Below are 17095 nucleotides of genomic sequence, written 5' to 3' on the forward strand. Positions count from 1 at the left end.
TGAAGGGGTGATGACTTCAAGGGATCCATATAGAAAAACAATATTGGGAAACTGATTGTGGCAGTAAATATACAATTCTGCTGGATGTGACTCAACTGTGGAATGATGTGATACATGTATTGATCCCAATTAATTAAAAAATCATGTCACCACTGACATGTTAGATGTCACTTAGTTAAAGCACAATAGAAATGTTTCTTAGTTTGATAGCAGAGAGATAAGGACGATGGACATAGATAGAGATGCAAGTCGCCAGCCTATAGGTAGAGTTGAAGCTAAGAATCTGATGAATCAGCCAAACCAGAAAAAATGTGACTTAGAGGACGACAGAAGGGGTGCTGAAATGACACCGATAGCATAAGAGTGAGAGGAAGCACAGGGAAAGGGATGCAGCAGAAACCGTTCCTGGGAGATGGTGTTGCACAGGGTCAAGTGTACCAGAGAGGCGGGGCTGCTCTTCTGAAGGCCGCATGAGCAGCATGCGAGAATTGCCTTTGAAGAAAATCCTGCTCTCAGGGGTTTGGTGTCACTGGGAAGCAGAAAAAGAAAGCCAGCAAGTAGCATGTTAAGGGAGAGAAAGAATCTTTGAAGGAATGTATCGATTTGGGAAAGAATCGTTTTATCCAATGTAAAAGGTGATTAAGGACAGTCGGAAAAGAAAGCGGTTCCTGGTGGAGTGTGCCATCCACATCAGAACACAGACACTGTGGGCTCAGCTTGCTGAGAAGAGTAATTGAGTCTACTGTACTTGTATGCCACTCCGCTCCAGCTATGTATCCCCTGAGCTGGTGTTTCACTCTGCCTTTCTAATCTTGCTATTGACCTGTAAGGACCCCTGGTGACGTAATGATTAAGTGCCCATCAGCTAACCAAGAGTGGCAGTTTGAATGCATCGGCATCGTCTGAGAGGGAAGACCTGGCCATCCTTCTGTAAAGATGACAGACCAGAGAACCCTCTAGGCCAGTTCTGCTCTGTCCCTGGTGCCTGCTACAAGTGGGAGTGGACCTACCAGAACACAACAGCAACACAGCCCTGCCACTGGGCATGATTCCTAACAGAGCCACGGGTGCACGATTAGGGTTTAGTACTTCTCATACACTTGTGGTGTAATTCTACCTAGACATGACATTGATTTCAACAGGTCTTTCTTACGGACAAAGCACCAGTGACATCGAAGCCCTGCATCAGGCGTATCATCATGTAACACATTCTTTGGGAGATACAGATGAGCAAAGATTTGAAGGGAAAGCAATAGAAAATTTCAAGAGCTCAGTGAAAGACAATGATGATGTGTCCTCTAAAAACATCTCTACGACGGAATCTGGTAAACGTATTAATGTATTATCTGTCATTAAGGAAGACGCTCTGAACACTTCAGTGCAGTGTAATTTAAACAGAATGCACTGTGGTGATTGTTGCTCATTCTCTGAACCAGTATGTAAGGGTTTATGGAAAATGAATCGAAGAATCATTGGTTTGACTATAAAGTTAGAGCCAGACTTGGGACAGAATTTCAGCTTCAATAGTCCTTGATCAACTTAAGAAATCATTTGAGTGTTTTCACATTTTTCACACACACCATATTTTATGCAGATAACATGCACATGTGGACGTTTGCCAACCAGGCAGGCTCCTCTCCCTTGCGTGATTTTCATAGTAATTCCATGCCACACACCATTATGATGGTATATTATCTGCATAAAATACAGTACTGAAATTCTCCTTTTCAAAACAGCTATGTCTGCATGCATATCCATGTTATATATGTATAACAACACATATATTTGATAGACATTTATCAAATAAAATATTGAGGTTTGCCTAGTACAAGTTTACAGTGGGAAATAGAGTTCGTTGCATATGCACTAACAATGTTAACCACATCACCTAGGGACACCTAGAGCTAATTAAGTCCTTCGCGCATTTGGGGTTACTACTTTGACATTTCTTTTCCCTCTCAGATCTGCCCACAGTAGAAGAGCTGATGAAACCTATCAGACTAGATTCCTTTGGGGTCAGTGGTTTTGATTTACAGTCTGTCAGGTATGAGTTTAGGGGAATGTATTGTGTGGATTGTTTTGTTGCTTTAGTTTTTATTTGTTCTTGTTTTACCATTAGAAAGTGGTAGGATGATTTGGTCTACGTAAACATTCTTTACATACATCATCGCATTTAATGTTAATGTAACTCCAGATGATTTTTTTAATCTGCTTCACCAATAAGGTAACTGAGGCTTATAGAGGTGAAATAAAGTGCCCAAGGTCTGACAGCAATAACTATGGAACACAAGCAACCCATGTGCTTAACCACTTTTATTTTTAAATCTTTGATCCACATGAAATATTTATGTATAATAGCCCACCACCCACCATGTATTCGTTTGTTCACTTATCTTTTCGACAAACATGTTCTGAGCCTCTTCTTTGACATCCTCATCATGTAAATCTGCTGACAGTGCTTTCTTGGCCTTGTTTCTGCATATGTGCTAGGTGAGACGCAGAGGCGAAGTGGAGTTCCTATCTCTTGAAGACTAAACCTAGTATGTCGCCTCTGCCTTGCAGTACTATCTAGAACTTTAACAAAAAGTTTTATTCTCAATTAGGTGAAGTTTTACACAGCAAATCACCAGTTTCACCTTCAGCACTTAGGATGCTACAATAGTAAACCATTATAGTAAAGTGAATTTTAAAACAGAATTATTCATTGGCATTAAACTGAAAACAAAGATAATTCTGCTAAACACATAACATAATAATAGAACTAGCCATTGTATGAACTTCAGAAAATTGGAGGATAAGGAATCCCAGCCTCTGTTTTAGATAGTCCTTGAAATCTGAGTAGCCTAACACTGTCAAGTCTACATTTTGTGTTTACATTGATATCGTGTGTGGGACATCGGGAGTGGGGCTCTGCTCCACACAGTCATCTAGGGATTCAGGCATCTCTGTCACCAGCACATAGTGTCAAGGTTTCACGCCTCATCCACCTAGTTATAACAGGGAAAGGAGTGTTTCCTTTCGAGTCATTTCCATATTACCAATACTGCGCTGTCTGAAAGGTGACATTGTGAGGCTGGTACAGGACCGGGCAGTGTTTGTTCTATTGGACTCACTGTGAGTTAAAATCAACTTGGCAGCATTTTTGTAGCAACAGCAGTATATATTGTGAAGATTTTTATGCTACTTAATTTTTGTCACCTGAGCCTCAATAACGGAGCCCTGGTGGCACTGTGGTGTAAGCATTGGGCTGCTTAGCTCAAATTCTCTGGTTCAAATCTACCATCTGCTCCTCTGGGAAAGATGCATGTGTTTGCTCCTGTAAAGACCAACAGCCTCTTGACCCGCAGGAAGCAGTCCTACAGGTCTCTGGGCATCAAAATTGCACGACAGCACTACCTCCCTGCAGAAATTATGATTGCTGCTTTAGTTTCTTTCAGCAATACGGAGCTGTTTTTCCTGTCCCAGACACATGTTGACTTCATGAGAAATTTGATAAAATATATACTACAAAGTTGACTTAATTACTTTTTATACAAAAGCATTCTCAGCTTTTCCCCCCACTTTTTGAAAAGTATTGTTTAGTGTTTTGGGGAGTCATTATATAATTTATGCTGCTTTCAAATTATTAGAAAGCTTAACCATGGTGTGATACTGTACACTCAGTTCTTAGTTATCATATAATCATTTTAAATTTCTAATAATAATTTGAATGCAATATAATAAATTATATAATGACTCTCCAATCTATCTTTTTAAAAAAACCAATAAAAGAACCCAAACAAACAAAAAATAAACAAGCTGAGGATGCTTTTATATGAAAAATAATAATTATATATATATGGTATGCTTTGGAGCCCTGGTAGGGTCGTGGTAGCCACATACTGAAACCACCAGCAGCTCCGTGGGAGAAAGATGCGGCTTTCTTCTCCCATAAAGAGTTACAGACCTGGAAACCTAAAGAGGCAGTTCTACCCTGCCCTGCCCTGCCCTGTAGGGTTGGCATGAGTTAGAAGTGATTTGATGGCAGTGTGGGCTTGGGGGTTGTTTTGTTTGTCTTTCTTGTTTTTGAGTATTCTTTGTTATTCAGAATTGTAACTAGTGTATTTAACAGTAATAGCTGAATTTGAACGGTAGGAATACGTTGAAAAGACTGATATTTGAGAGAGTCACATTACATAGCATTCATTCTCTGTGTTCTGCTTTATTTTCTAGCGCCAAGCAACTGGCTGATAAGAAAGGGGCTGAATTTGTTAGCCCTTTACTTAAGACAAGCTCAAATCTTAAGTCTCAAGAGCCACACCAGGTGAACCAAATTTTTGAAAAAAGGGATGAGAATGTGGTTTTACAAAATCCCACAGACGAAGCTTTAGAAAGTAGTGATTCAAGAGTAAATGCTGTGGAAGAGCACCCAGATAAAATGTACCTTGATATTGTGAAGAAAAAGCTCTCAGTTGATCTTTCCTTATTACCTCAGGATGACAAAATTAATAAAGTAAGTATTCACAGTCTAATTTGATTGGCTGTATTAAATTACAATGAAATACACGAATAACTATGATAAGTAACTATATTCCCATTACGCTAGTGAGATTGATGAGACACTGACGTCTGCAGTAGGTCACCTGGATGCACACGAGCAACAGGTATTATGACCCCCTCCTGCCCCACACCCAAGAGTACCACTGTAGCTTCAGTTTTCTGTGAGAAGTTTTTGTTTACTAAGCATAGACCAGAACTTGAATAATATAAGAAAATAAAGTCTACTCATCATTGTAGAGCTTATTGTTCAATCTTTTCATTAGTCCACAAAAGTAAGATGGCATCTTATTATGAATGCTGCTAGCAAGTATGTTTCTTTCTCCTCTTGATCTATTGTAGTTTATGGTTTTGATGACCCCAGTACTCCATTTGTATGTATTCTACAGCTTTTAATGAGGTGTTTGCCATAAATCATTGTGTTAGTCCAGGTAGGCTAGAGAAACAAATCCATTGAAGCCCATGTGTATAAGAGAGATTTTTATATTTATATAAAGGCAATTGTACATTCAGAAAACATCCCAGTCCAGTCCAAGCCCATAAGTCCGATTATTAGCCCATATGTCCGATACCAATCTATAAAGTCCTCTTCAGACTCATGAAACACATGCAATGATGCTGGACGCAGGACGATCACAGGCCAGTGGGTAGAAAGACTTTGGATCTAGTGGCGTTGTAAGCATCTCAGCATTGGCAGGGTCTCCACGTGGCTCCTCCAGTTTCCAGAGGATGGGGTCTATCAGCGTAGTGCCACGTGTGTTGTCAGTAGAGTGTCTCCAACAGAGTGAGGGGAGAAAGAGAGAGTCTACCGCCTCCAATGAGGAAAATTCAGGAGCTCCCAGAATTCTCAGGAGAAGACCATACCCACACAGGGGCCTCATTACTTATATCCTGATTGACAGGCCAGACCCCACCCCTTCACTCGTAATCCTCTCAAACTGACACCAGATTTTGTAACTACCACAATCAGGTACAGTTTCTTTGTAGGATAAGGCAGGGTATTAATGTTATTTTTAATGGAATAAGGCAGGACATTAATGAAATGTTTTATACATCTTGAAGAGTCTGAAGAGAAAAATAAGATAATATGTAACGTCATATTAAAATACGTTCATTCCAGTAATTATCCATTCTTGTTTTCTGTCAAGCTTATTTTGTTATTTGGCTTCCTTTGCTTTGTGACGATGCTGATTTTGAAGGGTATGCTTCAAAATGTGCAGTTCCACTGAAGTAAACAACCTTCCTGTAGGACGTGTACTGCATTATTTCATGTGACCCCGATAGTTGAACTTCACTTAAATAATACTAAAGTGTTCCTCCTTGTTGTACACAGGCATTGAGATCTCAGCTCACTTTTGGAGAAGGGGCTGTAATTGGTAAAGAAGTATCATACAAGAAGGCTAGAAGTGCACCTCCTTTATTTAAAAGAAAACCCCAGAGTGGCTTGTATGCCTCAGTCCGGACCTCTGGCTATGGCAAACCCAATTCACCAATCAAAACAGTTGCTACTTTTGAAAAAAAAACTTCAAAAGGACATTACGAAGAGCCAAAAAAGGAGATTACGAAGAGCAAAAACTTAAGATCCACTCCCACCTCAAATCAAGCTAAGAAAAAGGGTAAGTGCATATTCTTCATAGAGTTTGGTACAGTCCATGTACCATAGTGAAAAATAAGCACTTTGGAAGCACTTCAGCCCACAGCGAATCAAAATTAAGAATCTAGGAAGAGATCATGCTGGTATAAAAAGATTGACAGACTACAGCTCTGAATGGGAACAACCGAACAGCCTGCTGCCAGCTCTTACAGAGAACCATCGGTCAGCAGATCACAGCGCCTGCTTTGACTACTGTAATGAGCTCGCAGCTTTGGCAGGGCTACCGCCTTTATGTACGCAAACAACTCCCTATGGGTCTGTTAAGAAATGTCTTTTAAAAATTTCTTTATATCAAAAATTTATATCAAGTATATTGATAGATAGACCCCTGCAATATGCTGACAACTCGGTAAGGAAAGCCTCTCCCTGCCCATCCCTGTAAAACAAACAAGCTGTGAAAAGAACCCCAGGGATGAAGGGGAGAATCAGTGACGTGGCTTTGAATTTTTATGTATTTCCAAAGCTTCGCGTTTTTTTAATGCAAAAAGTAAGCTGCACATTTCCAAAGTGCTCATTTTGAAGAAAGTCTAGTAAAAACATATCATTGGTGGTTCTTCATTTATCTCGAAGGCTGCAGCCATCAGGCTTCATTGATTATTCCATTCAGGACCTGTAGTATCTGAAGATGAACCTTTTTCTCTTAACTAGTCTCTATTCGTGCTGAATAATAGATTAGCCCTGGAATTATCTGTACTGTCACAGGTGCTTACAAAGTACCTTAAAATCTGAAAACTTGACCAGAAGATCCATTAATCACAGTTGTATCTTTTATCATTTAATAGATGTTACCAAAGTATTATAGCACCAATGCTGTTCAAAGCCCCTGCTACCACGTTGATGCGGGCTCACAGCCACCCCGAAAGACAGTAGAACTGCCCCTGTGGCTGTCAGCGGCTGGCACTCTGTCTAGGGGGGCTCTGCACTGGGATGCTAAATGCAAGGCTGGCAATTCAAAACCATCAGCTGGTCCACGGGACAAAGATGAGGCTTTCTACTCCTGTAAAGATTTACAGTCTTAGAAACCCAGAGTCACTTCTACTCCGTCCTATAGAGTCACTGCGAATCTGAATTCACTCAACAGCAGCGAGTTTTTTATTATTATTTAACTTTTCAAAAAATCGAATTTAGATTTTGTGGTGGCTGGCTATCATCGAGTAGGTTTCCATCCATAGCACTCAAAAGAAGGCAGCCCTGCCCTGCACCATTGGCAGCTTTGTGATGTGTGAGCCCCTCCCTCAGGGGCCAGCCCATGTCGGGAAGGCTCTTCCTCCTCTTTGCTGATCTCTGCTTTAGCGAGCAGGAGGGCCTACTTGAAGGGCCGGTCTTTCCCGGTCACATGTCTGACATACAGCTCCCCATTCTCGCAGCTCCTCGCAGTTGGAATTATTTCACTGATCATATAGCTTGACAGGTAAACACAGTCTATAGAAATTGTACTTTGAAAACAGTGAATCTGAACTAAAGTGCTTTGGAAAGTTATCAACTATTTTTAAAAATTTATGATTACTCTGAACATACACTTAAAGTATTAGTGATATACCTAAAGAAATAAAGCCTGAAGTTATTTCAAAGCACACTCTTCTTACATTCATTTAGTTCCATTGGTCTTTTGACTTGAGTCTCTGGTCAAATTGAATAGAATGTTGATCGTGAGTGACAGCACTCTTGTCAGTTATCGCCATGAAAGGAGCACCCTTCCTGTTACACGTCAAACTGATAGGAGCAGATCTTCATTTAGCTTGGTGTTCCCATTGTATTCATACTCATTTAATTGCTGATGAGACATTCAAGTTTGTTTGCATTCATGGTGTGCTTTTTATCCATGGTTTTCAATATTTAGAAATCTTATCTGGAACAAAAGTCATCAAGCCTGCCGCTTTGGGTACACCAGCTCCCCAAACTGAAGGTTGCCTGGCTACTCCTAAGAAGTCTGAAGATACTGCACAAATTAATTCCTGTATTCCATTTCAAAACGTAGGTGTTCTAAATCAATACTCAAAATGTTTGTGTGTTCCAAGATAATATTTAAATGAAAAAGAACAAATACATGACAGTTCTCTTTCCTCAAGAGTGATTGTCTAGTCACTCTTAGGGACATTTTCTTTTTTTCACTTCCAAGTAGAACATTCTTAACCACATAATGTGTCTGTGTCTGTCTGTCTATCAGCCTGTGTTTGAATGTGATAAGTAAATCTCAGATAATGCCTTTCCTTAAAAGGACTCTTCTGGTGGGAACAAGAAGACAGAATCATTTCTGTTTAAAAGAGTTCAGGAAGCAGAGGAAAAATGGAGGGGTGCACAAGCCTTAATTGAGCACATTAAAGTCACATACTCCGACAAAGAGAGAGAGTTGGAAAATAAGCTGGAAGATCTAAAGAGACAGCAAGAAAAAGAACTCTTCAAACTAAATCAAGACAATTATATTCTTCAAGCAAAGGTACTAGACATGCTGCTCTTTTTGTTGTTTTTGTTCCCTTACTGATTAAGAAAGAACCTGTCCTCCCTGCTAATGTCATCGTTACCTTCTGTTCCGGGAGTAGTTTACCTTGACATTTTTTGCTGTACAAAATATGCATATGATTCTGAGTGTGCCACCTTGCTGGAGGGCCTGAATTGAAGCTACCCCACCTCCCGCTGCTCTTCCCAGGGGCAGAATTAAGTTTATATCTGCTTAATGTGATAGTTTTACCCTTTTTAAAACAATTCTCTTAGTTCATTGTGACCTCCAAAGAAAACGAAACTGCGCAGGAATTGTTGTAGAAGGTCTAGACTAAGAGAATGACACTGTAGTATTTTTTTGCTTCTTTTTTTAAATGAATCATTTTATTGGGTGTTCTTACAGATATCATAACATTCCATAGTTCAATCACATCAAGCAGTATTGTACAATTGCTACCACAGTCTGTTTCAAAACCTTTTCTTCTTCTTGCCATACCTTACACCAGCCAGTATATCCATTCACATACCATTCTGTGGTTCACTCCCCTCAAGTGGGGTTTTACAGTCATCAGTCATCCTTGCTATCGGCTCTTCCTCCCCCCTCTCTTCCTGTACCCTCAGGGAACCATTACTCCTGTTCCTGTTTCTCAAGGGTAATCTGTCTTGGCTTTCATATATTGAACCATCTTAATTATACAAATGACAAGTCTAACAAAATTAATGAAATAAAACAAAACCATAATAGTAAGGGGAGGAGATATTAAAGAAGTAGAGGACAGTTATGTGTTTCATCAGTGCTGCACCCTGGATTTATCATGCCTTCCGTGTGGCCCTTCTGATAGGGACTGTCCAATTATCCTGTAGCAGGGTTTTGGGTCTCCACTACTTCCACGCCCCTTCACATCGATTTGGTTGCTTGCTTTTGAACTTCTGATACATATTCCTGTCGACACCTCATGATCACACAGGCTGGTTGTGCTTCTTCCGTGTGGGCTTGGTTGCTTCCCTGCTAGATGGCCATGTGTTTAACTATAAGCCTTTAAGACCCCACATACTATATCTTTTAATAGACGGGCACCATCTGCTTTCTTCACCACATTTGCTTATTGTACCCATTTTGTCTTTAGCGATCGTATCGGGAAGGTATACTACAATGCCACATTACACAGCAGTACAAAACGTCACTATACTGATGAACTTAAGTGGGTTTTCATTCATTTCTAGTGTGGCTGGTGTTAGATAAGACTGTGTTATAGACACTTAACCCCTTGAGTTTTCTATTATTTCTCTCCTCTTCATATTCTTCCCCAAATAAAACATTTTCTTAATTTTCTCCAAGTTAAGTAGCTTTGAAGAAGCAAACAAAAAACAAAGGTGGTTACATCTGGGGGGAGCAACTGATCCTGTCACTGAAGAAAAATTGAAGCAGATCCAAAAAGAAATACAAGACCAAGAGACACTCCTTCAAGGGTATCAACAGGTATGTGAATGTCTCACTGCAGTGTGAGCTTGTCCATGAGATCTATTGATTGTAAAATTGAGACAGCTTAAAATATTTTAATATAGGAAGTGGGAATTCTGGCAATAAGAGGATTTAATAAGTTAACGAGTCTGCACATGGTTCATAGACAGAACTGCAGCTGTTGAGAGCATCATGGATTCCAAAAACAAATATTCCAGCTTTGAGTCTTAGCTCCATCACTTGCTTTGCGGCTTGGGCAAATCACTTTATCCCTCGAAGTTTCTCTGTGAGATGTGAGTATCAGTTACGTGCCGTCCTCTTTAGGTAGCTGTGAAATGAAAGTAACACAGGACAAACCAACCTCTTAGAGAGTATGGGGCCCTCAGGAACTCATCAGTGCAGATGACCTGCTCTTTTTAATAGCCATGTCCCTTAGAAACTGTCCGACCTTTCTAAGGTGCTCTTTAATATTATATTCAGAAGTGTGAACCTGAAATCAATTGCTAGTGCCTTGGAGGTGCAAACAAAATTGAATTGTGCGTGTCCTACAGAAGACAGCCGTTGGTAATGCGTTATGGATCGCCGTGGTACTGAGCTAGCAGTCCACCAGGGAAGGATTAGTGGCCTCCCGCTTGAGACTTCACCATGGTTCCCTTCCCTCCGCTTTCTGTCGCCACATTTTCCTCTTCCGACCACCGTGACCTAAGCATGGAGCCTGTTAGTAACAAATACTGTCCGCCAGTGACATCCAGGGAAAACATTGTGCCGTCTCTGACTGGCATTTGCTATAAATGAAGTAGGACTGCAAGACTTGCCGACTAGAGTGCCCTCACTCAGCCTCTGTTATTGAGTCAATTCGGACCCATGAAGACCTGCTCTTTGTTTGAATACCAAATACCAAACCCACTGCCAATACTGCCCATTCCGGTTTATAAACCAAACCAAACTCACTGCCATCGAGTCAGTACTGACTTATAGGAAGCCCCTGTGGGTTTCTGAACTGTAATTGTTTACAGGAGTAGAAAGCTCGTTTTTCTCCTGAGGATATGCTGGTAAGCTCGAGCTGCCGACCATGCAGATCACAGCCCAACCCTATATAGATAGGAATCTTCAAAACTAAATCTTTATAAGAACAGAGAGCTTCATTTTCCTCCTGCGTAGTGTCTGGTGAGTTTGTACCTCAGACCTGGTAGTTAGCAGGTAAGTAATGCTGTACCTACTGAGCCACTAGAGTGCCGTAACGAGGTTGATAAGCCAGAATAAGTAGCACACAATCTAGCTCCTTATTCCCTATTAAAATAGAAAACCTCCTTTAGATTAAAGGTTATTACTTAAATAGCCACCACTCCATTTTACAAATTGACAAGAGAAAATCATGTTAGGAGTAATTAAAGAGATACCCTCTGATCTGAACTGTTAATCACTCTGTAGCGTAAGCCTTGTGATGCATGGTATCTTTCTGCTTTACTCTGCCAGAAACCCTGGATCCGTAACTCCCTGCTTTCCCTAGGTTTCAGAAACAGGCATGGACATTCATTGATGCTAAATCTAACTGCCTCATCGCAGGAAACCAGACTTCGAGAATTTCCCTCCGGCCATAATTTTTCTCTCTTCAAGCTGTACACCCGGAAACAGTGTGCAGAGAGGTTCCCCAAGCGATGCTACACAATCAGACCTCTCTACTCTGTGCCACACAGTCCCGACGTGGTTGACCCTACAGAGGATCACCTCTGTGATCACTCCTGAGAAATCCAGTCCATTGGACTGACATTAGGGCCTTGCTTTGGGAATTCTTACAGGATTGGTTTTTGGGGTTTTTAAAAAACATTTTGCCAAGTATCATTTCTAGATGTCAAGTTTTCTCATGAAATAATTTAATGTGTTTTAAAAGACTTTCTTTGCTGAAACACTGACTTTATACAATTTTTAAATGTTTATGGATCTAAACTCTTATGAGATATAAATGCTGCTGATTTGTAACTAAAAATATCATTTCTATTTTTAAATAGGAAAATGAACGATTGTATAATCAAGTGAAAGATCTCCAAGAACAAAACAAGAAAAACGAGGAGCGACTGTTTAAGGAAAACCAGAGTTTACTGAGTGAGTTAGCATCCTTAAAGTAAGTCCTTCTTAGATTATTAAAATCAAATATATTTAAAGTTATTCTAAGCATTTTATTGTTTCGTCAATAACAATATATTTACTTTTACTTTAAAATGTTTGTACTCTGCTATAGTTTTACAGCTTACATTTTTAATGTCCAGTCAATTTTTCTCTTGGTGTTATGTGACTGGTACATACTTTAATAATATTTGGCAGATTCATATTTAAGTTTGACATCATTTTCAGAAAACGGAATACACAGTATTCTTCCTGATCCAATATTAAACCGGGGATAGTTAACCATTTCCTAAGTAACTATATATAATTATTATTTAAAAGGAGTGTTCTACAACATTACTTCTTGTCCTAGATCAGAGTCTGCCAAAGTAGGCCCGAAAGAAGGATCTTTGTGGGCGAGAATAACTGCATGCCTGTTCTCAGGAGCAAGAGCAGAAGGGGAGAGCTAGGCTAGAATGTGGTCTCAGGTTAGAGGCTGGCTTCTTTGTGCTCCTAGGAGGAAGGTTTAGAGAACAGATGGCTAACAGGATTGGTCCTCACTTAAGGCAAGGGTAACATTTTGTGCAGAGACATTCAGTCACGGCTGAGATACGATGAGGGAGCTGGAGGATATCTTGTTGGGCTAAGAAGTCCAAGCACTCCTGTTAGGCTGAGAACATTTCTCCAGGGAAATAATAGCCTGTGGTGTGTTCTCAGCAGCTCTCGCTGCAGCGGCAGAACTACTAAGGAATCATGCCTCATATTTCAAAGATGTTTTCAAATGGTTAACATAGTAAATAGAGTGGAGAAGCAGAGCTTACAAACAGACAGACCAGGGCACTATACCCTTCTAGAAAATGACTAAACGTGCGTCACTCCACATACACACCCGATCCCTGATCGGTGGGCCTGCTCGCAGGAGAACCTTCTGGGACTCTGAGTATCATCCTATTCATTCACATACTTTGTTTTGTTTTTTTTGCTCAATTATTTAGGAGCACACAGGCTGGACTGCCACTAACCCAGACTGATCTTTCTTGCAAAATAAAAAAGGCACACCATGTAGCAGACACAGTCCACAGGGATAGCAGACGGCATCTTTGTGCACACTGGGACAAAAACAAGGGGAAAAGCCCCTTTCTCTTGCTAGGTGCTGCCCCCCGGCCAAGTGTGATAATCGGCACATTTCTGATGCATGAGAGCATCTGCCTTCTTTCCCGTCACTTCCATAAAATATTTTCAGATGTCACATCTGCTGCATGGCTCAGCTATTCTGGGGTCCAAATTTCCATCTCTAAATGGACTTAAAAAAACAAACAGGCCTAGAAACTTGTTATTGTAAATTGGGTGAGAGGTTACAGAGCAGACCAGTTTTGCGTTCAACTGTTCACACATTTTGTTTCCAGCTATTACATGCGATCCCCACATCACCTATTCCACTTCTGTCCTGTATCTCCGGTTTCTGTTCCTCCTCCTTTCTAAATTTTCTGAACTTTGTAAGCACTGTGTAAGTGCTTCCTTTTGATCTCAAATGTCCATTTCTTCTAAGATGTTCACGCCTCCCGGGTGTTTTTGCTTGCCTTAGCCACCTGGCTGAAATTGAGCCACGGGGGTGAGCTCATTCCCAGACCCAAAGGGTGATTAAGGGTCATAGTCTCAGACTCTGAAAGTCTGTAGCTTACCAGTAGTGGGCTTTGTAATGCTTCTGAGTAATGAACATTTAACAATTACAGAGAGACTTTTTAAATACAATTGGGATTGGATGATCTTATATGGTTCCTCCAACCTTGAGCAATATCTCTGTGGCATAGTGGGTTTGCTCTCAGCTGCTGTCTGAAAGGTCAACAGTTCTAACCCACCAGCAGCTCCATGAGAGAAAGACAGAGCTGGCAATCCGTGCCCCTAGACTGCAGTTTGGGAAACCCTGTGAGGCAGTTCCTCTCTGGCACAGGGGGTCACTTCACAACAACAATGTCTAAGTATAGACCATGTGGGTTATTCGTTGGCTTCAAAATGTGCCTGTTGGGCTACCAACTGCACGGTCGAAACACCAGCCAATCCTCCCGAGAAAGATGAGGCTTTCTACTCCTGCAGAGTGATCTTCTCAGAAACCCGCAGGGGCCTTTCCACTCTGTCCTATAGGGCCGCTGCAAGTTGAAATCAACGCAGGGTCAGTGACTTTGGGGGTTTTGTTGTTGTTTTGTTTTCTGTTTATTTGGGGGGATGCTCGTACAACTCATCACGACCCATACTTGCATCCATTGTGTCAGGCACACATGTACATTTGTTGCCATCATTCTCAAAACATTTGCTTTCTACTTGAGCCCTTGGTATCAGCTCCTCATATTTCTCCTCCCTCCCTGAGCCCCACCTTCTTCACGAATCCTTGCTAATTTATAAATTAATATTATTTTGTCTTTATCTTACACTGTCTGACATCTCCCTTCACCCACTCTTCTGTTGTCCGTCTCCCAGGGAGGAGGTTATATGTAGATCCTTATAATCAGTTCCCCCTCTCTAGCCCACCCTCCCTCCACCATTCTGGTATCGCCACTTTCACCACTGGTCGTAAAGGGATCATCTGTCCTGGATTCCCTGTGTTTCAGCTCTTATCAGTACCAGTGTACATCCAATTCTACCTTATAAGTTCAGCTAAACCAGAGAACTTTGGGGTTTTGTTTGTTTCTTTGTGGTAGGGAGAGGGTTTGTACCCCAAAACAAACAAAACAAGACAGGAGAAGGAGGAGAGGGTGGGCCAGGATCATATGACAAGTGTTAACTCTTTCTTTTTTTTTTTTTAAGTGTTAACTCTTTCAAGGACATTTTTTTTCCTCTGAGAAAAGGGAGGAAGCATTTTATATTACAAAAAAAAGATAAGCTATCACATTCACCAATACATTATTTTCTTTTTTGTTTTTTTTTTTAATTTAAAAAAATTTTTTTGTTTTTACACCAATACATTATTTTCTTAGGTTTTTAATTCTGTTTAGATGAAACATGCTCACTTTAAAGTATGTAATTGCTTCAAAAATTCATAGAAAAATTCCATTATCTAGTAATTCCATTTTTCCAAGAGCTTTTTAAAAATACTTTTACCGAGGGCTTCCACATCTCTTATCACAATCTGTACATTCATCCAGTGTGTCGAGCACATTTGCACATGTGCCGCCATCATCATTTTCAAAGCATTCTCTTCCCACTTGAGCCCCTGAAATCAGCTCCCCATTTATTACCCCTCCCTCCCTCACACAGCCTCCTTCATGAACCCTTGATAAGTTATAGATTATTATTTTCATCTCTTACATCGTCCTCCGTCACCCCTCACCCACTTTTATGTTATTCATTCCCCTGGGAAGAGGTTATATGTTGACCCTTGTGTTCGATTCCCCTTTTCTCCCCCCATCCTCCCCTAATCCTCCTGGGATCTCTACTCTCCTTGTTGGCCCTGAGGGGTTTATCTATCCTGGATTCCCTGTGTTGTGGCTCTCATCTGTAGCAATGTGCATGCTCTGGCTTAATCCAATTTGTAAAGTAGAATTGAGGTCATGATAGTGGTGAGAAGAAAGCACCAAAGAACTAGAGGAACGTTGTGTTTCCATGAACTTTTTGAAGCCCCTTGTACTTTCAGTATTTCGATCTTTCTCGAACAGCAGCAAACTTACTGCCATCAAGTCAATTCCCACTCACAGAGGCCCTGTAGGACTGGGTTGAGCTGCCTCTGTGAGTTTCTGAGACTGTTACCATGTTTTCCTTTCATTTTTTTCAAACAATTTTAGTGGCTTATAATCCATCCATCGTATAGTAGCTGAATTGAATGCAGTAGTTCAATTATATTAAGAAGACTTTTGCAATGATCACCACAATCAATTTTAGAATATATTCTTCTTTTTATTTTCATTGTTATTAGCTTGCTATTCCCTCCAACCTCCCCTGTCTTACCTCCAAGGAACCAACCATTAATCAATTACTGTCTATGTAGATTTACCTATGCTAGATTTCATATCCAGAAAAATATTAAAACAACAGACTAACAACAATAACAATGTAAAACAGTGAAAAACCTCGTTGAAAAGAACACAGAAAATATTTAAAAACTAGAACAAATTTAAAATGGGTCACAAAGGAGCTCAAATGACAAGGTGTTAGATTTCCATCTAACTGCATCTGCCATCATCCATGTTCCCTTGCTTTCTGCATGATAGCAAGACTTCGCATCCCTGATCCATGGTCATTGAGGACTCAGCAGTTACTAAATCCACAAATATTTCTATGTCACTTTGTTTTTAACTGAAATGGAAAATGTATCATTATACCTCCAGGGATTTAGATTAGAGAGTTTTTCTTTTCCACAACTCATATATAAATGTCTAATAAGCCTCTACTCCCATCCCCACTCCCAGCCCCCAAAACCCTGCTGCCATCAAGTCACTAGGATCGAGTTTCTGGGCCTGTTAGCCTCTACAGGAGCGGATAGCCCTCAATTTCTCCCTGTGAGCAGTTGATAAGTCGAAACTGACAACCCTGTGGTGAGCAGCCAACCCCCAAGCCCACAGTACCATGAGGCTTCTTTATTGTGTGTTAGCTTTCTTGATTTTCAGGAATTGAATATTTTATTCTTAGAGATCATCTTGTTAAAACATTTTTTTTTTTCAAAATAAATCAGAGAACAAGTGCATAAAAGTCGTTTCCTGTCTCGAGTAGTTGAAGACTCAGAGCCCATCAGAAACCAGAGTTTTACAGAATTACTAGCAGAGCTCCGGATGGCACAGGTATGCTATTTAAGATATTGATTGTTAAGGATAATAAAGCTTATTATAAAGAGTTTTTGTAACAGGAATACGAAGTTCTTAAAATCTATACCATTTAAAAATTAGGTGAAACACTTAAGATTAGAATTTCCT

At 40.5% G+C, this 17095-nt stretch overlaps 1 protein-coding gene across 1 annotated transcript in view; it reads left to right on the plus strand.

Moving 5' to 3' along the window:
• The window catches only part of CEP162 (centrosomal protein 162), a 77622-nt gene that overhangs the window by 19440 nt on the left and 41087 nt on the right, over positions 1-17095 (plus strand). The window contains exons 10-18 of the mRNA XM_075554816.1: positions 1143-1325; positions 1963-2044; positions 4213-4492; positions 5870-6152; positions 8031-8164; positions 8409-8627; positions 9969-10109; positions 12101-12213; positions 16858-16963. Coding sequence (XP_075410931.1) covers positions 1143-1325; positions 1963-2044; positions 4213-4492; positions 5870-6152; positions 8031-8164; positions 8409-8627; positions 9969-10109; positions 12101-12213; positions 16858-16963 — 1541 coding nt within the window. The remainder of the gene's footprint in view (positions 1-1142; positions 1326-1962; positions 2045-4212; positions 4493-5869; positions 6153-8030; positions 8165-8408; positions 8628-9968; positions 10110-12100; positions 12214-16857; positions 16964-17095) is intronic.

Source organism: Tenrec ecaudatus, chromosome 7 (assembly GCF_050624435.1).
Source record: "Tenrec ecaudatus isolate mTenEca1 chromosome 7, mTenEca1.hap1, whole genome shotgun sequence".
Classification (NCBI taxonomy): domain Eukaryota; kingdom Metazoa; phylum Chordata; class Mammalia; order Afrosoricida; family Tenrecidae; genus Tenrec; species Tenrec ecaudatus.